Below are 16,058 nucleotides of genomic sequence, written 5' to 3'. Positions count from 1 at the left end.
ATAGATCAGCACGAAGCGACTACAGAATTCACAGCGACGATCCCTCCGAACGTCTCATACGATCTCGTACCGGTCTCGATTCATCCTGCGCCTCGCTCCGCCCAAAACGAGCTCGGCATCGAGCAGGTCGCAAGATGTGGGACGACGAAGACAACAACCCATACGGGTCCTTTCACCGTCGCAACTCGGAGACGTCCGATATCGTCTCGCCCACGGAGCGTGTGTACCTTTGATACTGCCTGTATGGTGTTTGGACCGCTGCTGAATGACTGCAGGTTTCAACCGACCATCGACACCACCATCTGGCAACTCCTCACCCGATCAGCAGCCGCACTTCATATCCAGACCCAGTGACCTCAGTGATGAAGAGCTCGACGACGAACGTGGAAGGGATATCAAGCCGCAGCCAAAAGCGGGCGGATATGACAGTCGGATAGAGCAGATTCTATATGAGCATCCGGACCTCGAAATACAAATTGTATATGCTGGGAAGAATACTGAGGGTGGAGGTGGTTACATCATGTATACGATTCGGACGGGAGAGATTGAGGTGCGGCGGCGATACTCTGAGTTTGCATCTCTGCGGCAGACGCTGGTCAACCTGCATCCGACCCTGATTGTCCCGCCGATTCCGGAGAAACACAGCATCGCAGACTATGCGGCTAAGCCAACGAAAGCGAAGGAGGATCTCGGCATAATTGAACTCCGTCAACGAATGCTTGCAACTTTCCTGAACCGGTGTCGCCGCATGAAGGAGATTCGTGAGGATGGGGTGTGGTGGAGATTTCTGGACCCAAATGTTAGCTGGAGCGAGGTCCTGCATTCACATCCAGCTGCCAGTGTACCGAAGAGCAACCTGAAGGCCCCTCCGCTTGACCCAGCAAATCCAACCCCGGCTCACTCATATCTTCCTGTACCCTCACAGAGTGCAAAGCTGCGGTCTTCTTCTGGTTCTTCGGCATCCGGTACACCTACATCTCCACCCCAAGGCTCCACCATCACATCGGCTGCTGCTCATTCAACTCCACAACTTCAATTTGCGCGATTCCCTCCGACTTCCCAGAACCTCAGTGAGAGCGAACTCGATCCGTATTTCTCGTCGTTCGAGAGCAGCTCGAAGGAGCTCGAGACTCTGCTTACCGGCTCCATGGAGAAAGTGAACGCACGATTGTTACGACACTTGTACAGTCTGGGAGACGATCTGATGGATCTCGGTGCGCGCTATAACGCATTCTCACTATCAGAACAATCTGCCAGTGTCGCGCATGCAATTGAGAAAGCTGGCCAGGCCTGTGATTTCACCTACATACAATCCCGGGATCTCTCTTCCGCCCTGAGCGCGGGTTTTGCAGAGCCCATGAGGGAGCATTCGCAGTTTGCCAGCGTCGTCCGAAGCGTTCTGAAGTACCGCGTGCTCAAAAGAGTACAGGAAGAGATGACCCGCGATGAGCTCGAGAAGAAGAAAGGCATGTTGGATCAGCTCGAACGCAGCGAGATCGAAGCGAAACGGATCGAACAATACATGAGTTCATCGGGAATGCACAGTCGTCAGCAGCCTCCGCAACGCAGCACAAGCAGCGGCAGCAATCGCAATCGACCAAGTTCACAGGACGACAATGCATCCGTTGACAGTGATTTCCCACCCACTGGAGGCAATGCACCGAGCGCGCAGCAAGGGGCGCCTCACGAACAGCCATACTCCAGCTCTGCACAATCACCACCTGACGGAAGTCACAAGCGAGCCAGCAGCGGTGTGGCCAACAAGATTTTCGGTCGTCTCACGCATGCCATTCAGGGCGTGACAGATCAAGACCCAGAGCGTGCACGTCGAGATCAACTCGGAAAGACCAAAGAGAGCCTTGTCCAGCTGGAGCAAGCTCTCGAGGTCTCGCAGAAGGATGTCAAGGATGCCAGTCAGGGAGTTCTACAGGACCTGCGGCGATTCCAGGGGCAGAAGGAGGAAGACCTGCGGACGTACATGGTAAGATGTGTTTGAGACGTCTTGAACTCGTAGCGACTGAGGCTGACATATTCGAACAGCTCAATTTCGCAAAATCTCATGTGGAGTGGTCAAAGCGAAGTTTAGAGGAGTGGAAGAAAGCCAAGAGTGAGATCAATAAGATCGAGGTCCGATGATGCACACGATAGGTGGCATATTTTTTATAATCGATTCACACAGTCGCCGTCTTCCGATGTGCGAGGGACAGCAGAAAGCCACACATTCACACATTTCCACCATGTCTGGCTTGTATCTCATAGAGTCCCACTCGAGTCGCAGCCAGCTGTAATCTGCAGTTGGACATGGCAGCCCTGATTGATGGCGTGCAACTGATTCTCTAGGTCGGTCGCCTTATAAAGGGACCATGTTCTCCTGGTTGCCCGGACAGACCGGAGCGGCGAGATAACGTGTCAAGCAGATCGTGCGTCCGTGATCTTCCAAATCCGCCCGCTACCAAGTCCGCGTGCTCTAGAAGCGTTCCAAGGAGCGCGAGAACGCCGTGTCAGCACCGCCGAAGTAAGCTTCTGACGTGTATATGCTTCCGAGCATACACCACCACATCGGTGTGCCACGGGCGCGGTCTCCTCTTGTATGATCTCCTCTTGCATGCCCTACGCATTCCTACACCCTATCATGGCCACTCGCCTCCCTCATGGCGCCTTGGTCTTCAACTGCACTCCATGCCACTTCTTGATCTCCTCTCCCAGAATCTGATTAACCATCCGATGCTGTTTGATGACCGACAGCCCCTTAAACTGCTCCGACACAATGTCCAAGCCGTACATGGAGCCGCACCCTCCGGAGATGTCTTGAACTTCGAGCTTGCTGGGTTGGAGGGAGGTTTTGAGCTTGTCGAAAATTTGGCGCTCGCTCTCGTTGAGGTAGTCGGGCGCTTGGACTTCGGTGGAGGGCGAGGCGGAGTAAGTGCGGACTGAGAGGCGTTGGAGAGGTCTTCGTGATGGTTGTGCGATTCGAGGGAGGAGTGTTGATGGACTGGAGAGTTTTGTCGGTGCGCGCGTAAGCCGCAGGAAGAGGGTTCTGGATGCCATTGGAGCTTTGTTGTTGCGGTGTGAGAATTCGTATATCAGTCCAAGTCGGTAAGAGTTCCCGAACAGGTCGACAATGTGTTAAAAGGTATTCTCGACAATTCACGGTGTCTCTCGAGTGCAGTCACAAAATTGACATCACCACCTCGGGATCGAGTCAGCACAGACCATGAGTTGGGTAAGCAAACTCGTGGACAACCTGGAACATCAGACCGTGAATACTACAACACTGAACATTGCAACACACTTTCTTTCCATCACCATGTCCCATCTTCAAGGCAGTCAAGCGGCCTTGATAAAGACCTGATCCGAGCCTTTGCCGCCGGCCTCAAGGCGACGCAACATACGGCACTGCCCTGTTGCGCAGGCTCCTGGTATCCGAGGACCGCACGAAGTTCAGGCTGTATATTCTTCACAAGATCACGTTGCCCGAGTCCGTCTTCGCCCACAAGACACTCATGAAACGAAGATTGCCTTTCTCGCGCAGGAAGCGATCTCATCACCGCGCCTACAACGAGATCGTGAAGGAATAAGCTCACACCCTCAGGACGGTCGCTGACGAGAACGCGGGGCGCAACCATCATTATGAATTGCAAGCGATATGCATGTGCATGTGCATAATTCTCATGTGCTGCAGGAGTGACAGTCCATCTCGACCTCATCAAGCATACTGGAGTGCCTATATGAGCCGCCAATCGTCGGCCAGCAGTGACCAAAACGTGGCGCAGATTGACCGACAATGGATCGTACTCTATCTTGCAACCCCGCACTTCAGGACTCGCTTCGAAGACGGTTGATATGAGTTTTGCAGATTCGCTCGCTTCCTCTAGCCTTCACGGCCGGTTGTATTGACGAACTGGCCCCACGGGCCGGTGCCAGAGTACCAAAGGCGTCCATCAGCATCTTCCCAATACTAGATCCCCATCACCCGTATCTTCTCGATGCACCAAGACGATCAGCACTAAAGTCGACAGACGGCAGAGTCAGCCAGGTCTCGAAATTGTCTTGGCCGTGTTGAGCTGATATGGACATGCAGATGGCAAGCCAGAAGTCTTCTATCTTGCGGTCTACTTACACCGCCGCCGCACTTGATCTTGTACTGCAAGTCATCCTTATAGTCGCAACCGCCATACATGTATGGATATCTCTTGCACAGGCAGTCGAAGCAATGATTGTTGATGCGCCAATCTTCCGTGGAAACGCATTCGCCATATTCGGGGTGATAGATGCTGTGTTTGATGGCATCGCACGCTGCCTGCGTGGAGACTGTGTCGATCGTCTCCCCCTGGATCCTGGAATCAAGACAATAGCATTGCCCGTAATATGCTCCGCCGGCAAGGACGGTAGTGTGCATCAGCCGGAAGCCGAGCAGAGTCGCAAGGGGCGTACGGGGCCGCATGCCTCGCCGGAAAAGGTAAATGAGCTGCTTGAATGGCCAAGTGCACGGGCTCCGGATGGCTGGAACACGTGTATTTCTGGACAAAGGAAGCGTGTCGGTAGCAGGCGAGCGAAGGTGAGTCGGTTATGTGAGTGGACCACAAGCGAAAGAAGTATTTCCGTTGCTGTTAGGTGTTTGCGACGGGTTATCATGGATGCATTTCAGGACGTCGAAGGAGCGGCCACGACGGCTCTCTTTTATTCGAGGGAGCTCACGCACGATGCCTATCGTAGCCACCAACATCTGAACTTCGAGTTGACGGAGCGCAGGTTAGCAAGCATACTGATCAAGGTTCACCTGGCAGACGGGCTCTCGAGCATCGCGTAACGACATTGTTGGAAGACTCTCGAAGCGCTATTCCTCTCGGTCGTTCTCGGCGGATTCAATGCGATGCCTTACCGGCCGGACTATCTGAGGGGAGCACTGGGACTAGGCAAGGTCGTGGCCTGAAGTCGGCCTTGCGATTATATGGAGAATACCCCACGGGGTTCCCACGGGGTATGGATTGATGGCAGGGAATCCCAGAGAGGATACTCGTGTTGCGAACCTCGTCCACCAACCTCAATTGTGAGGCTTGGAAACGAGTACACGCATCCTAGCCGGATGAAACTATTCTTGCAGGCTCATCGATGCATTTTTAGCGTTAGTTGGATGACTTGCCCCCTCCTCTGCGATCATCGCGTCCATGCCAACGTCAATGCGAATCGACGGTACCTCGATCGACGGGCCGACCTCTCAATCTTCTTACTTTTCTTCCTGCCATTGCTGCCACGTTTGGAATGTGGTCATCACCAAGTCTGGAAGCTCGACGAGCTAACGCCCGCACCAAAGACTCAAAGACCCTGCAGTCGATCGCCGGCGACCAAAGGACCCTGCAGCCACCAACCGCACTTCTTTCCACCCACGGTTCTTCCAGCTTGCAACTGGCACACGTCTCACATGCTCCTGTTCTGGACCTGACACTGGCAAGCCTCTTTCGTCTGGAAACCAGTCGCATCCTCCGACCACGCCGTCGAATCGCGAAGTTCTGTGGGCGTCGAAGCGCTGTGAACCACTCGCCGACCTCTTGAGCGTCTGCAAGCCATCACGCGTGCCGGGCACCACGGGTGTTATGTCAACCGTCACCGAGGTCAACGAAACGCACAAGGCACCTTGACGCGCCTGTCTCCATGGCACTTGGCTTCGTCTACCCCAAACAAGGACTGTATGACGAATCCTACATCTCCAGTCCCACAGCATGCGCCTACAACGCCGTGCTCCACCCCGCAAATCTGCGACTCGCGAGCTCTGGACACCGCGCCCAAAATAGCTGCACTATCCCCATGAGCAGATTGCCGATCTCTTGTTGAAGTTCCACTCAACATATTGAGTGGGTCGCTCGACATGGCCGGCGCCTAACTACTGCCTGGTCGTGAGAAGTCCTCAACCACGGCATTGCCTTCGAATCCCAGCAGACAACAACGCGCGCCAGGCGAGACCGTAAGTACCGCATTGTTCTCTCGGCACGAACAGCGGAGCAGTCAGCGTCCTGTCGTGCTCGACCAAGCACGGCAACACGGCATGCTGAATATGCGAGCGGCGGAATCCTCAACCAAACAGCCACCCCTGTCCTGCTCGTGCAAGCGCAACGTGCTTGCATTGTGCAGCGTGGGCGGGTGGGGCTCTTTCACATGCTTGCCATTGCTGCGCGACGACACAATCTGGGGTACATTCATGCATATTTCGCCATGACAGTATAAGGAGGATGTTCATGGTAGGTTTGACGTACACGGCGGGAACCGGCAAAGAATATGCAACGAATTCGTCATGCTTTCTCTTGACGTAGCATGCCGTGCAGACTTCATGCTTAGACTGCGAGTAATCGTGATTTCGCTCGAACCGCCTGGTACACGACAATGCAGTGAATGACGAGCAAGCATGAATACGGAGAGCTTCGGGCGGCTACCTCGACCGAACTGGCCGTAAAATGTAAAGCCCGCTCTGTGCATCGAAGTACAACTTCTGATTTTATCCCGGAGTCCACTCCACGCCTAGACTCTCGATGATCTCAGCGATCTCGGCGACATGGCAAATCTTGGTTCCATCACCACCAATCACTCCACAATCCCCAATCGACCTTATTTCAACTTTCCCATCGAGGTCGCAGCATCTCCATTCGGGCCGAAGCCCTCCACGATCGGGACCGCATTCGCCATATACACTTTTAATACATGCGGGAGGGAACATGAGAGAATTCGACATTTATCATCGATGTTGTGCAGGCATGGCTTCGGTATAGCCTGCAGTGGAAGAAATAACTTGCGATGATGGCCAAGATCGCGATGTCAGCAGTCGAAGGATGTTCAACGTTCTCAGACGTGTGTAGAGAAAAGAGGGGACCTTCATGCAGAGGCGGCTGTGTGGACGCGGTCTAGATTTTGCCTTGCTTTGGCTTTCGGAGATGTGCTTGAAGTTGTGCAACTGGCACGTTCGACTTGTCAGCATGGACAGACGTCGACTAATGGATAGCTATACAACAGACGTTGCCGGCCCTTCCGCTCTGCCATAGCCACTGCGGCGCCTTCGCGGAAGGACTGCCACTCTTGGTTTCACGACAGCGTCTCCTCCATAAGCGCTTGTAGCACCAGGAGAGCCTCCACCCATTCGAGGCACTGCTTTCCAGCAGTGGCGGGGGTGGAAAGCACGAGCACGACCTCGTTTGAGCAACGGACAGCCACGAAGCTGTTCTCGTCTAGGTCCGACAGGGACCATCGAGCTCATGAGTGGAGAGTGAACTGCGGAGTGCATGCTCTTGCGTCGCAGCGTGAGACATGTACCATGCAAGAGCGGAGTGGCATTCGGCTGCGACAGTGGACCAGACAGTAAGCGACTGGAAGCACGACAGCTGGTGATATGGAGCGGCGATCAACGTGAACGACCACAACGCCATTGTTGACGTCTCAAAAGTCCAGCGCGAGGTGTAGGACAGAGATGTGGAGGACATGCGTGCCACCCATGCGGATACCGTCACCGTGCTTGCTATGCTCGCAACGCCCAGGAGAACCCAGACACCTGGCCAGGTTCTCCGCATCCATGGCACCTTGGGCATGGTACGAAAGTGGCCCATCCTCTGTTTGTGCGGCAATGTCAGCAATCAGAAACCGTGAGACCCGCAATGGAACGAGACGGGCTGGGAACACCTTCTGTATCGTTGTCACATCTTGCTTTCTCCGCGAATTGACATCGAAGTGTTCAGCTTTTCCCAGATCCACAACTTTGGCGGTTGTGACGGTGAATCTTGCGGTGTGACTGTGAGGTTGCGAATGATAGGACTGGTCGTTGATGAGAAATACCTCTGACCGGCCGCCGGTTGGATGACGGAAGAGGTTGATAGCGAAGTTTAGTACTAGTATTATTAGTCGGCCTGCAAAGCACCAGACACTACGCAAGCTTCAAGCTCAGCATAGCTTCCCACTCATTTTTTCGGCCTCGTCGTCCGTTCCTCGAGGATCATTATATCGGCCCTTCCCAATCCCATGGGCGGTGGGTCTCGGTGCCGTGTACAAGTCAAGAGGGTTGTAGCCGGAGGTGGATCTTCATGCAACGACACACAAAAGGGTCCAGGAATCCAGACTCTCTTGCAGATTTAGGAAGGTGAATGCCGACGATACTTCGTTGAGTACGGCACAGGTACTTGGAGGTACTTTGGTAAGAAAATCACGACCAGGGTCTCCGATAAGCCAAGGTGTGGCGGTGCAGCTCAGCGCTTGCGGAGAGTTTTTCGGATGCTGTTGACACGGAGCGGTTCTCTACCAGATCCGCAGATTTGATATATGCAGAAGTCTATCCCACTCCTTGGTTGGCAGTGACGACGATGGTGTTGAGAAGTAGTGATGTTGAGTTAAGCGTCAAGATAGGTGAAGTTCCATGTCATCCAGCAAGTCGCGAAGTCTCGAGAGGCCCTGGAGCTCGCCCTGGACAACGGCACTGTTTCGACGGGTGATGAGACGTGAGGGCATTGATCGGTGGTTGACACCGCCATCTCGCAGTCGCAGATGGTCACAAGAAATCAATTCGCGTCCGGGCTGGTTTCATCCATTCTAGTACCGGCATTATGTTGCATTCGACATGATCATGAGGATCGACCGGATGCTGAGCATCTGGTACAGCGTCCCCTGATGAGCCGCCGGTCGAAGAAGAGACTCCTGTGTCGGATGCCTGAAACCATCAGACGCGAACCACCAACACTCGACTCCAGGAACAATGTCTTATCCCTCCCGAAGACGGCGGTGTATTCACTGTCAGCGGTCACTGTCCACCCCGCATTCTTCAATCGTCGTAGATGAAGCACTGAATCATGCACGCGCATATCGTGGGCCCGTGGCGCAAAGTACATTTGCCTACCGACTTCACTTTTAAAGTTTAGACTCCAATTGAGCGGTGAGCGACAGCTTCATGCTCATCGCAGTCCGCACCTTCTTCGGATATTTCTCAGCGATTAGCGAAGTCTACCAACATGCCATTGATTGCGAAAGGATCTCGATTCCAAACCGGCATGCGGTGCGACCAAGGCCACGCAATGGGCTCGTAGATAAGCCGTATCCCTGTCGCCGAATATACACCATGGCCACGGCGGGCGGAAGCTCATCGATAGCTAGGATACTTACGTGACACCGGTCAGCCCGATAGGTAGGGATGCAAGCTCGAAGGCACATGGGTAGGTCGGTTGGACCTTGCTCCATGGCGACCGCTCGGAAGTTCCATGATATATGTGCCATGTCGTCGCCATCGCGATGATCGACTTAGCCACCTAAGAATATGGGAGGGTTTCAAGGTCTGTTCGTATTGCCTTGTCGCTTGTTCGATGTTGGCGATGCATGGGAGGAGGACGTTGAGACATGACAAGGACGATGGCGTGTGTCGACGTTGGCGTTGCGTTTGATTGTGATCACGTTATTACGATGTGCTCATCTCTTGTGGATTGCGCAACCAAGGCTTGTTTTGTTCAGACCCGTCGATGCGGCTGCGCAGAACTATACCTCGCGGAAGCTCGGGCAATGTTGAACCCGAGCCAGGAACATGATATAGTAGGACAGCGACGGGATACGGTGTGCAGCTGAGCTGAGAGCCAGGAAAGAATCATGTCCTGCTTTTGATAGGGCGGCTGTGCAGATAATTGCTGCTGCCCGCGGAGTCATCGTTTCGTAAGGTAGTTTCACTATCACGCACAGCTCTGAGCAAGACCGTCAGACGCATGAGGTATGGCGTGAGAGAGCGTGGGGAGCAAATCACAACGTCGTTTGACAATCGCAAACAGTGCGGGACGCGCTGTCATCAAACCACCACATCTCACGGCACACCTTGCCAACTTGCCTGGTCTAGCCACTGAAGTCGTTACCCAGTATGGTTGAGCATATCCTTGCACAACGTGCCCGACTGCCCGAGGCGCTCGACCTTGTCGTGTAGCCGTTGTCCCCTGAATCAATGAATCAAATGCTGCGGATCTCATCGCGGTGGAAATGGAACGCAAAAGGCGGTGGAGGAGAGAAAAAGACACGTCCGCGCGGCTAGTTTTGTCCAACCAATGGCAAGCATGAATCCGCGGAGGACACGCGCGCTGCCTTGACCAAGCGTTTGTGAGAGGCCGGGTGTGACGATTTGCCTGCACGCATGCACACGCGGTGGCGTGGACGTCGACCGTTGCGAGGGTTGCCATACCGGACTGTATTTTGAATACATACCGTGGTCCGTCACCTCAGTCACCGAGCGGAGGGTGCGACTTACGATAGCACGGATATCCTCGCTAGCAAATACTGTAGTGGAAAAAAAGTGGTGAGGCAAAGGTCTCATCACCAAGACCCACGCATCCGCCCGCTCTCCGGGGAGCGAAAAAGCTTAACCATAATATTGACTGCACTTGAGCGTTTGCGGGCAAGCGCTGGCCGGAACGCCACATCTTGAAGAAAACGCGAACCGATTTACCGGCCGACCGTTGGAGGCTGAAGGCCCGTGTGTGCATTTTCCAATGGTAATCTCAAGATCCTACACTTGTCATGGGCTGAACAATGAAAGACAAGTCGTCGAGAGGGCTGGGGTGTTTGTCCAGAGAAGAGGTCTTCAAGACAGCGTTTATCATGAGAGCCTGACAGAGGACAGGAAAACCTAGATGGTAATGTCTCAGGGATCGGTTCGGAAGGCGGCACGCCATCATGCGTATGGGAGTGTACCTGGGAGGAGCTCAAGAGGTTGTTATGAGAAAGAGTCGCTCGACCGCGAAGAGGCACCTGCTTTGACACGCGAGGCAAGCGGATGCAGGAGAGAGAGCTGGTCGCGGAGCAGATAACCCGAAGCGTAGTTGCGAGTCCAGCCCAGTCGATATATGTGTGAATAAAGTTGCGTTGACAGTGAGGAACGGAAAGGTGGGAGTCTTTGGATGTGCCGCTTGGATGTGGCTTTGCTCAGAGGTATCGGCGTACCGCGCACACAATTGTGCTCCTTCGTTTGTGCATCTCCAGGTTGGACCGTTGGAGTCAAGTATCGGAAGTACCAGTGAAGTACTCCCCTCGTCTTGTGCAGGGCTACGCCGGTGCACCCGCTATCGCAGCTTCGCAGGAGTGGGACCTGGCCGAGCGCCCGTGCAGGCCTTGGCCTTTGGCGCATCTAGTAAGGTTGGCTCTCAACAGTGGCACGGTGTGGATCGGAGGTGCAGCAGCTTGCAGACTACAGTCCGCGCAGTCTGGCGTGTGGAGAACAGAGCAAGACCGGGTTCCCAGGCCATCCCTGCGCGGAATGCTCTCTTGTTGGTTCAACTGCCCGCCAGTAGTCGCTCAACTCAACCTTTCCAGCACGCCCTCTTGTTGTTCATCCAGACTGTGTCAGTGAGCAGCGAAGGAAGAACGATCGCGTAGTCTACCTTGGTCCTTTACCCTTGCCCTGCTAGTCTATCGCTGAAGATCATCATTGAGAGGGAGAGCGGGAGCCAGATCATCTTCGCTTCCATCCTTTGGCATTTTTACCTTTTGGCCTAGTCGCCATACCGCACCCGCGACCTTCCACTCTGCTGTGGCTCTTTGGCTTCTTCTTCTTCTTCTTCTTCCTTCTCCTTCTTCCTCAATCACTCTTCTGGGCCACTGCCAGCCTATCGATCATCGATCTCCCCTCCGATTCCTCCAACGACACCAACTCATATCCATCGCGAGGGATCCTTACTCGACTCGAGACCCCCGCACCGACCTCCGTCACCGCGCCACACCGGTACCGCGTACAGTGTGTCCTCATCACATCCGCCGGGAGCCGTGCTCATTGCATTGATTGCATTGGGTGCCTTGATCATTCGCATTGTCTGCCTGTCTTGGGACGCGCCGGCGAATTATTCTTTGTGTGTCTTGAGCACGAGCGCTTCCGCGAACGTTGGGAACCGCAGATATTCCCCTCCGCATTCTCGAATCCCAACCTGTCGTATCCCGACCAACGCTTCGACCACCTGCCTCTCTCCCACCTACATCCAGGCACACCTGCCCGGGCTAAGGCTTGGATCCATTCACAATTCTTTCTTGGTTTGTCAACCACCACCCGACGATCGATCGAGTGAGTGCCTGCAAGTGCTGGCGAGTGTGCGTCCGGTCATCGACCTTTCTGCACCTCAACCACATCACCATCACCACCTGGCGTGCCGGCTTTGACTAGCTGTGTGCACCCATCGATTCGACCTTTCTTCGGACTCGACTTCATCACCTGCCATTCTTCGACTCCGCCGACCTCGTGTCGTATCTCCTCCTCCTCCGCCTTCTTCACCGCGGCGTCGCGCATTGCACATTTCTGTACGTCGACCACCACATGCCATTGCTACCGTCCGCGGTCTGTGTGCTCAACTTACTGACGCCGCATCCGGCTTCGCAGTCTTGTTACCTCCCCACATACACCTTTAATGCGCTGCCTGGTTTGAATCTCAATCCTAGCATCACTCCGTCTTCGATCCGACATGCCGTACACCCCGCCGTCGCAGCAATCACCTGCGTCGACCCACTCCAACAGTCCCGTCATCAGCCGCAGCTCCTCATACCACCAGGACGATGTACCTCGATCACCTGTGAGCCTCCGGCCTCAGCCACCGCGCTCCATGTCCTCAGCATCGTATCTTCACAGGCATCGTCGTTCACCTTCGATTCCCAAAGCAGACGGTGCTCCTCCGACGCCTACCGAAGGCAGCGATCCCTCCGTCTCCGCCACAGACTTCGCACGCAGCAGCAGTATCCGCCAGTCCCCTCCGCCCGTTAACAACCTCCGAATACCAAGCGGTGCGGTAATCTCACCGCCTGACTCGTCGGAGAACTCGGATGGTGACGAGAACAATCCCTCGGAGCGCGGCCGCGAATTGCAGAAGAATTGGGATCAATTACAACAAGCTGTTCGATCGCTACCACAACAAAGAGATGGGTCGCCTGAAAAAGAAGGAGTTCATTACCCGACATCAGCATCAGAACCTGTCTCGCAGACAACATCTCCCACGGCTCTGACCGCTCAGGCACGTAAGATCTCCCACTCGCGATCATCAACCGAGACAAAGATCATGCTCAAGCCTACATTCGCCGAGTCACCCGCAAATACGACCGATGATAGCGATACGGACGAGGGAAATCCTTTCAAGCCCAGTCTGGTCCGCAAGAAGTCGGGAGAGTTGGTCAAGCCGGCATTGAGACCGTCGTCCAGGCGGCGTTATTCGAGCATGCCTGGCACACCGACGTACTCCAAATCCGTGCACTTCAACGACAGCGACAACCAAACGAGACACTTTCTCCAGGTCGACAAGCCCATCGCTGTCAGCGCTGGCACATCACCTGTGGAGTCATATGACAGCGAAACGGAATTCCCGTTCAATAACGAGGAGCAAGGCAAGCCAGAACTTCAAATCAAGGTTGCCAACTTCCCAGAAGAATCCTTCAGTCGAAAGACAAGGCCTGTCCGGGTGGAGCGCATCTTCTTGTCGTCCGACAAGTCCACACTCGTTGGCGTGTGTGCTGTACAAAATATCTCTTTCCAGAAGCTGGTCGTGGCTCGATTCACACTTGATTACTGGAAGACAACATCCGAGGTCGTTGCCGAATTCAACAACGACGTTCGCAGCCCGCCCAGCGATGGCTGCGACCGCTTCACTTTCCACATCAAGCTGTCTGATCAGGCCAACCTCGACAACAAGACACTTCTCCTCTGCGTGCGATACAACGTTGGTGGTCAAGAGTTTTGGGACAACAATGACAACACCAACTTTCAAATTGACTTTACCAAGGGAATCGAGCGAAAGCCTGCGAATATGAGCAGACTGCCGAACAGTCCGTTGGGCGCGCGACCTTTGAGTGCCATCCCTCGCAGCCGCCATACGCCACCGACCTCGCGGTCCAGGCAGGAGTCCGCTGATGACGACTTTGCTTCGAGATTCGACTCAAGCTCATCCTACAACTTTGGCTCGCGGAATAAGATTGTGGACGAGTCGGGTGCCACGATCAAGCTCAAGCCTCGCACGAAGCGGCCCTCGATGATGTCCGCAAACCCACCGCCTCAACCCAATAATGGCCTGGGCAGTCGTTACGACTTTGGCACATCCCTGTCGGCAGCCTTGACCACGGCGCAAGATAATCTCGGCCGTCGCAGTGGACTCATGAATGGCGCAGCTGCTGTCAACACGGCGACCAAAAGTCAAGCCAATGCAGGCTATTTCGGACTTGTTGATCGCACTGGTCCGGTCAAGGTGGATGCAAAGACCGAGCGACCAGATGCCATTACCACGGACCGGCCTGCCATGGGATCTGACCAATACCGGGATCTGGTCCAGAAGTTCTGCTACGTAGGTTCCAACCGTAATCCCACTAGCACTACCGCCCTGGTCTGAGGCCCCTTCCGAAGCTGACTGACAATTTCAGTTTACATCTGGGTCCGGGTCAGGGTCTGGTAAAGGAACCGACTCGCCGCAGCCAAATGGCCATCCTTCTGCAACTCCAACACATCCCAAAACTCCGAGCGTTGATGGCACGGACGAGACTGCGTCGACCTCGTCGTCCAGCTCATCGTCTGGAACATCGTCGCCGATCCATGAACTTCAAGCTTCCAACGATCGTGTAGCTTATTCCCCAAATCGGAGTCCTTTCATTTCTCGGTCCAGCTCTCCCGGCCCCGCCACAGTACGGGATCTGAGCCTCCGTTCGGCATCCCCTGTGAGCTTTGGGTATCCATACCACAGCCACCGCGATGGATATCTCTCCGACACACCGACGCCCACGGCCATTCGAGGATAAACGGACCTCGAAACAGAAACAAAATTACGATCGATACTACCTCTGTCTATGACTTTCTGCATATTCTGTTCGACGAATACGTTCGACCAACGGCATTACGCAGTTACTCTTGACGCAGCTTACGATCACGACTTTACGATATACGACTACTGGAGAACAGCCTCTTTGACGCTCGCCTATCATTGCGCTCTATCGCTATCGGCCAGGAGATCACTTTGGCTACGAGAAAAAAAAATCCATGTCTTGACATGGCAGAATTGACGAGTATCGCTCGGGATGGCGATCACGATGCAAGCCGGCGGTGACAGCGTCTGGCCGCTGTTGGCGAGAACGGTGGAAGGGGGGGCGGAATTTGCTTCAGTTCGACTTGTCCTTTTTTAATCCTTTGCACTTCTAGCGACTTTTTTTTCAGAGTGGTTGTTGGAGGAAGCGGCACAAACTCCTCTCTCGGGTGTGAGAACCATGGGCTTTGGTGTTTTTGCTTTTATGGTCCCGTTCATTTGCAAGGCGTTCCGGTATAGAAATTGTGGATGATCCTTTGCTTTTGGGAGAAACAGTGCTTTTGGTTTGCAAACCTGGGGTTTCCTCACAACCATTGTGCATGATGAGAGCGATTGTGGATGATGTCTATCCGCGCGGTGCTCTAGGACTTCAGGAGGCTCAAAGGGGGTATACATGGGGGTTGTCCTCTCTAGCAGACATGAAAGAAAAAAGTTTCGGATTGCTCAATGTCGTTCCCTCTGGCTCCGTTTCTGTGACCGTGTCTGTGCCGGTGGTAGAGCTCCTTCGACTCTCGCGCCCTGGTCGCGCTTGCAATACCCGAGATCGAGACTTCATGAACTCGAAGCCAGGGAGATTGGTTGAATCGCTGATACGCTTACGCTCTCAGCTCGTCAATGGCATGTCTCTCGGAGCTGGCAACCATCATCGATCTTTCCGCTTCCTCTTGCCTAGACGGGCAATATCCGCTCTCTGACCAACCCAGCTAGCTCGCTGATGCTCGTCGATCAAGAAAAACATCCCTGGTCGATAGTACTGTATATGTACAAGGATTACTGGGATCATCTTCGGCACGCACCACCCTCGTCACCCTCCCCCGAGATCTCCGTCCTCAACCGATCTGGAAAGTTTGCGATGGCGTTGTCGTCTCGCTTGCGGTAGCGTGTGCCGCGTGAAGGAAATCTCACCGCTGTGACGAAGTGGTGGGTTATGCTTGCTAGAGATGTGGTTGACAGGCAGGACCTGGTCGACGGATATGGGCAGTTTTTAGAACTTTTGTTTGCGACGATGACCTCATTGTTTGGGTG

At 54.3% G+C, this 16,058-nt stretch overlaps 4 protein-coding genes across 4 annotated transcripts; 2 read left to right on the top strand and 2 right to left on the bottom strand.

Moving 5' to 3' along the window:
• MYCGRDRAFT_103627 (uncharacterized protein) lies at window positions 1-2,207 on the top strand (the record flags this gene model as incomplete). Its single annotated transcript, XM_003854493.1, has 3 exons — window positions 1-219; window positions 276-1,981; window positions 2,041-2,207. The coding sequence occupies 3 exons, from the start codon at window positions 135-137 to the stop codon at window positions 2,134-2,136; spliced, it is 1,887 nt and encodes a 628-aa protein (XP_003854541.1).
• A 442-nt stretch (window positions 2,208-2,649) lies between these two features.
• Window positions 2,650-3,109, bottom strand: MYCGRDRAFT_69516 (uncharacterized protein; the record flags this gene model as incomplete). Its single annotated transcript, XM_003853671.1, has 1 exon — window positions 2,650-3,109. The coding sequence occupies one exon, from the start codon at window positions 3,046-3,048 to the stop codon at window positions 2,650-2,652; it is 399 nt and encodes a 132-aa protein (XP_003853719.1).
• A 4,105-nt stretch (window positions 3,110-7,214) lies between these two features.
• Window positions 7,215-7,571, bottom strand: MYCGRDRAFT_91505 (uncharacterized protein; the record flags this gene model as incomplete). Its single annotated transcript, XM_003853670.1, has 1 exon — window positions 7,215-7,571. The coding sequence occupies one exon, from the start codon at window positions 7,569-7,571 to the stop codon at window positions 7,215-7,217; it is 357 nt and encodes a 118-aa protein (XP_003853718.1).
• A 4,025-nt stretch (window positions 7,572-11,596) lies between these two features.
• On the top strand, window positions 11,597-14,951 carry MYCGRDRAFT_69513 (uncharacterized protein; the record flags this gene model as incomplete). The annotated part of the gene is made up of 3 exons (XM_003854494.1): window positions 11,597-12,282; window positions 12,362-14,303; window positions 14,380-14,951. The coding sequence occupies 2 exons, from the start codon at window positions 12,444-12,446 to the stop codon at window positions 14,749-14,751; spliced, it is 2,232 nt and encodes a 743-aa protein (XP_003854542.1).
• Between the last annotated feature and the right edge of the window lie 1,107 nt (window positions 14,952-16,058).

Source organism: Zymoseptoria tritici, chromosome 3, assembly GCF_000219625.1.
Source record: "Zymoseptoria tritici IPO323 chromosome 3, whole genome shotgun sequence".
NCBI classification, from domain to species: Eukaryota; Fungi; Ascomycota; class Dothideomycetes; order Mycosphaerellales; family Mycosphaerellaceae; genus Zymoseptoria; species Zymoseptoria tritici.
Note: the sequence above shows the minus strand (reverse complement) of the source record. Positions and strands in the feature narration are given on the sequence as shown.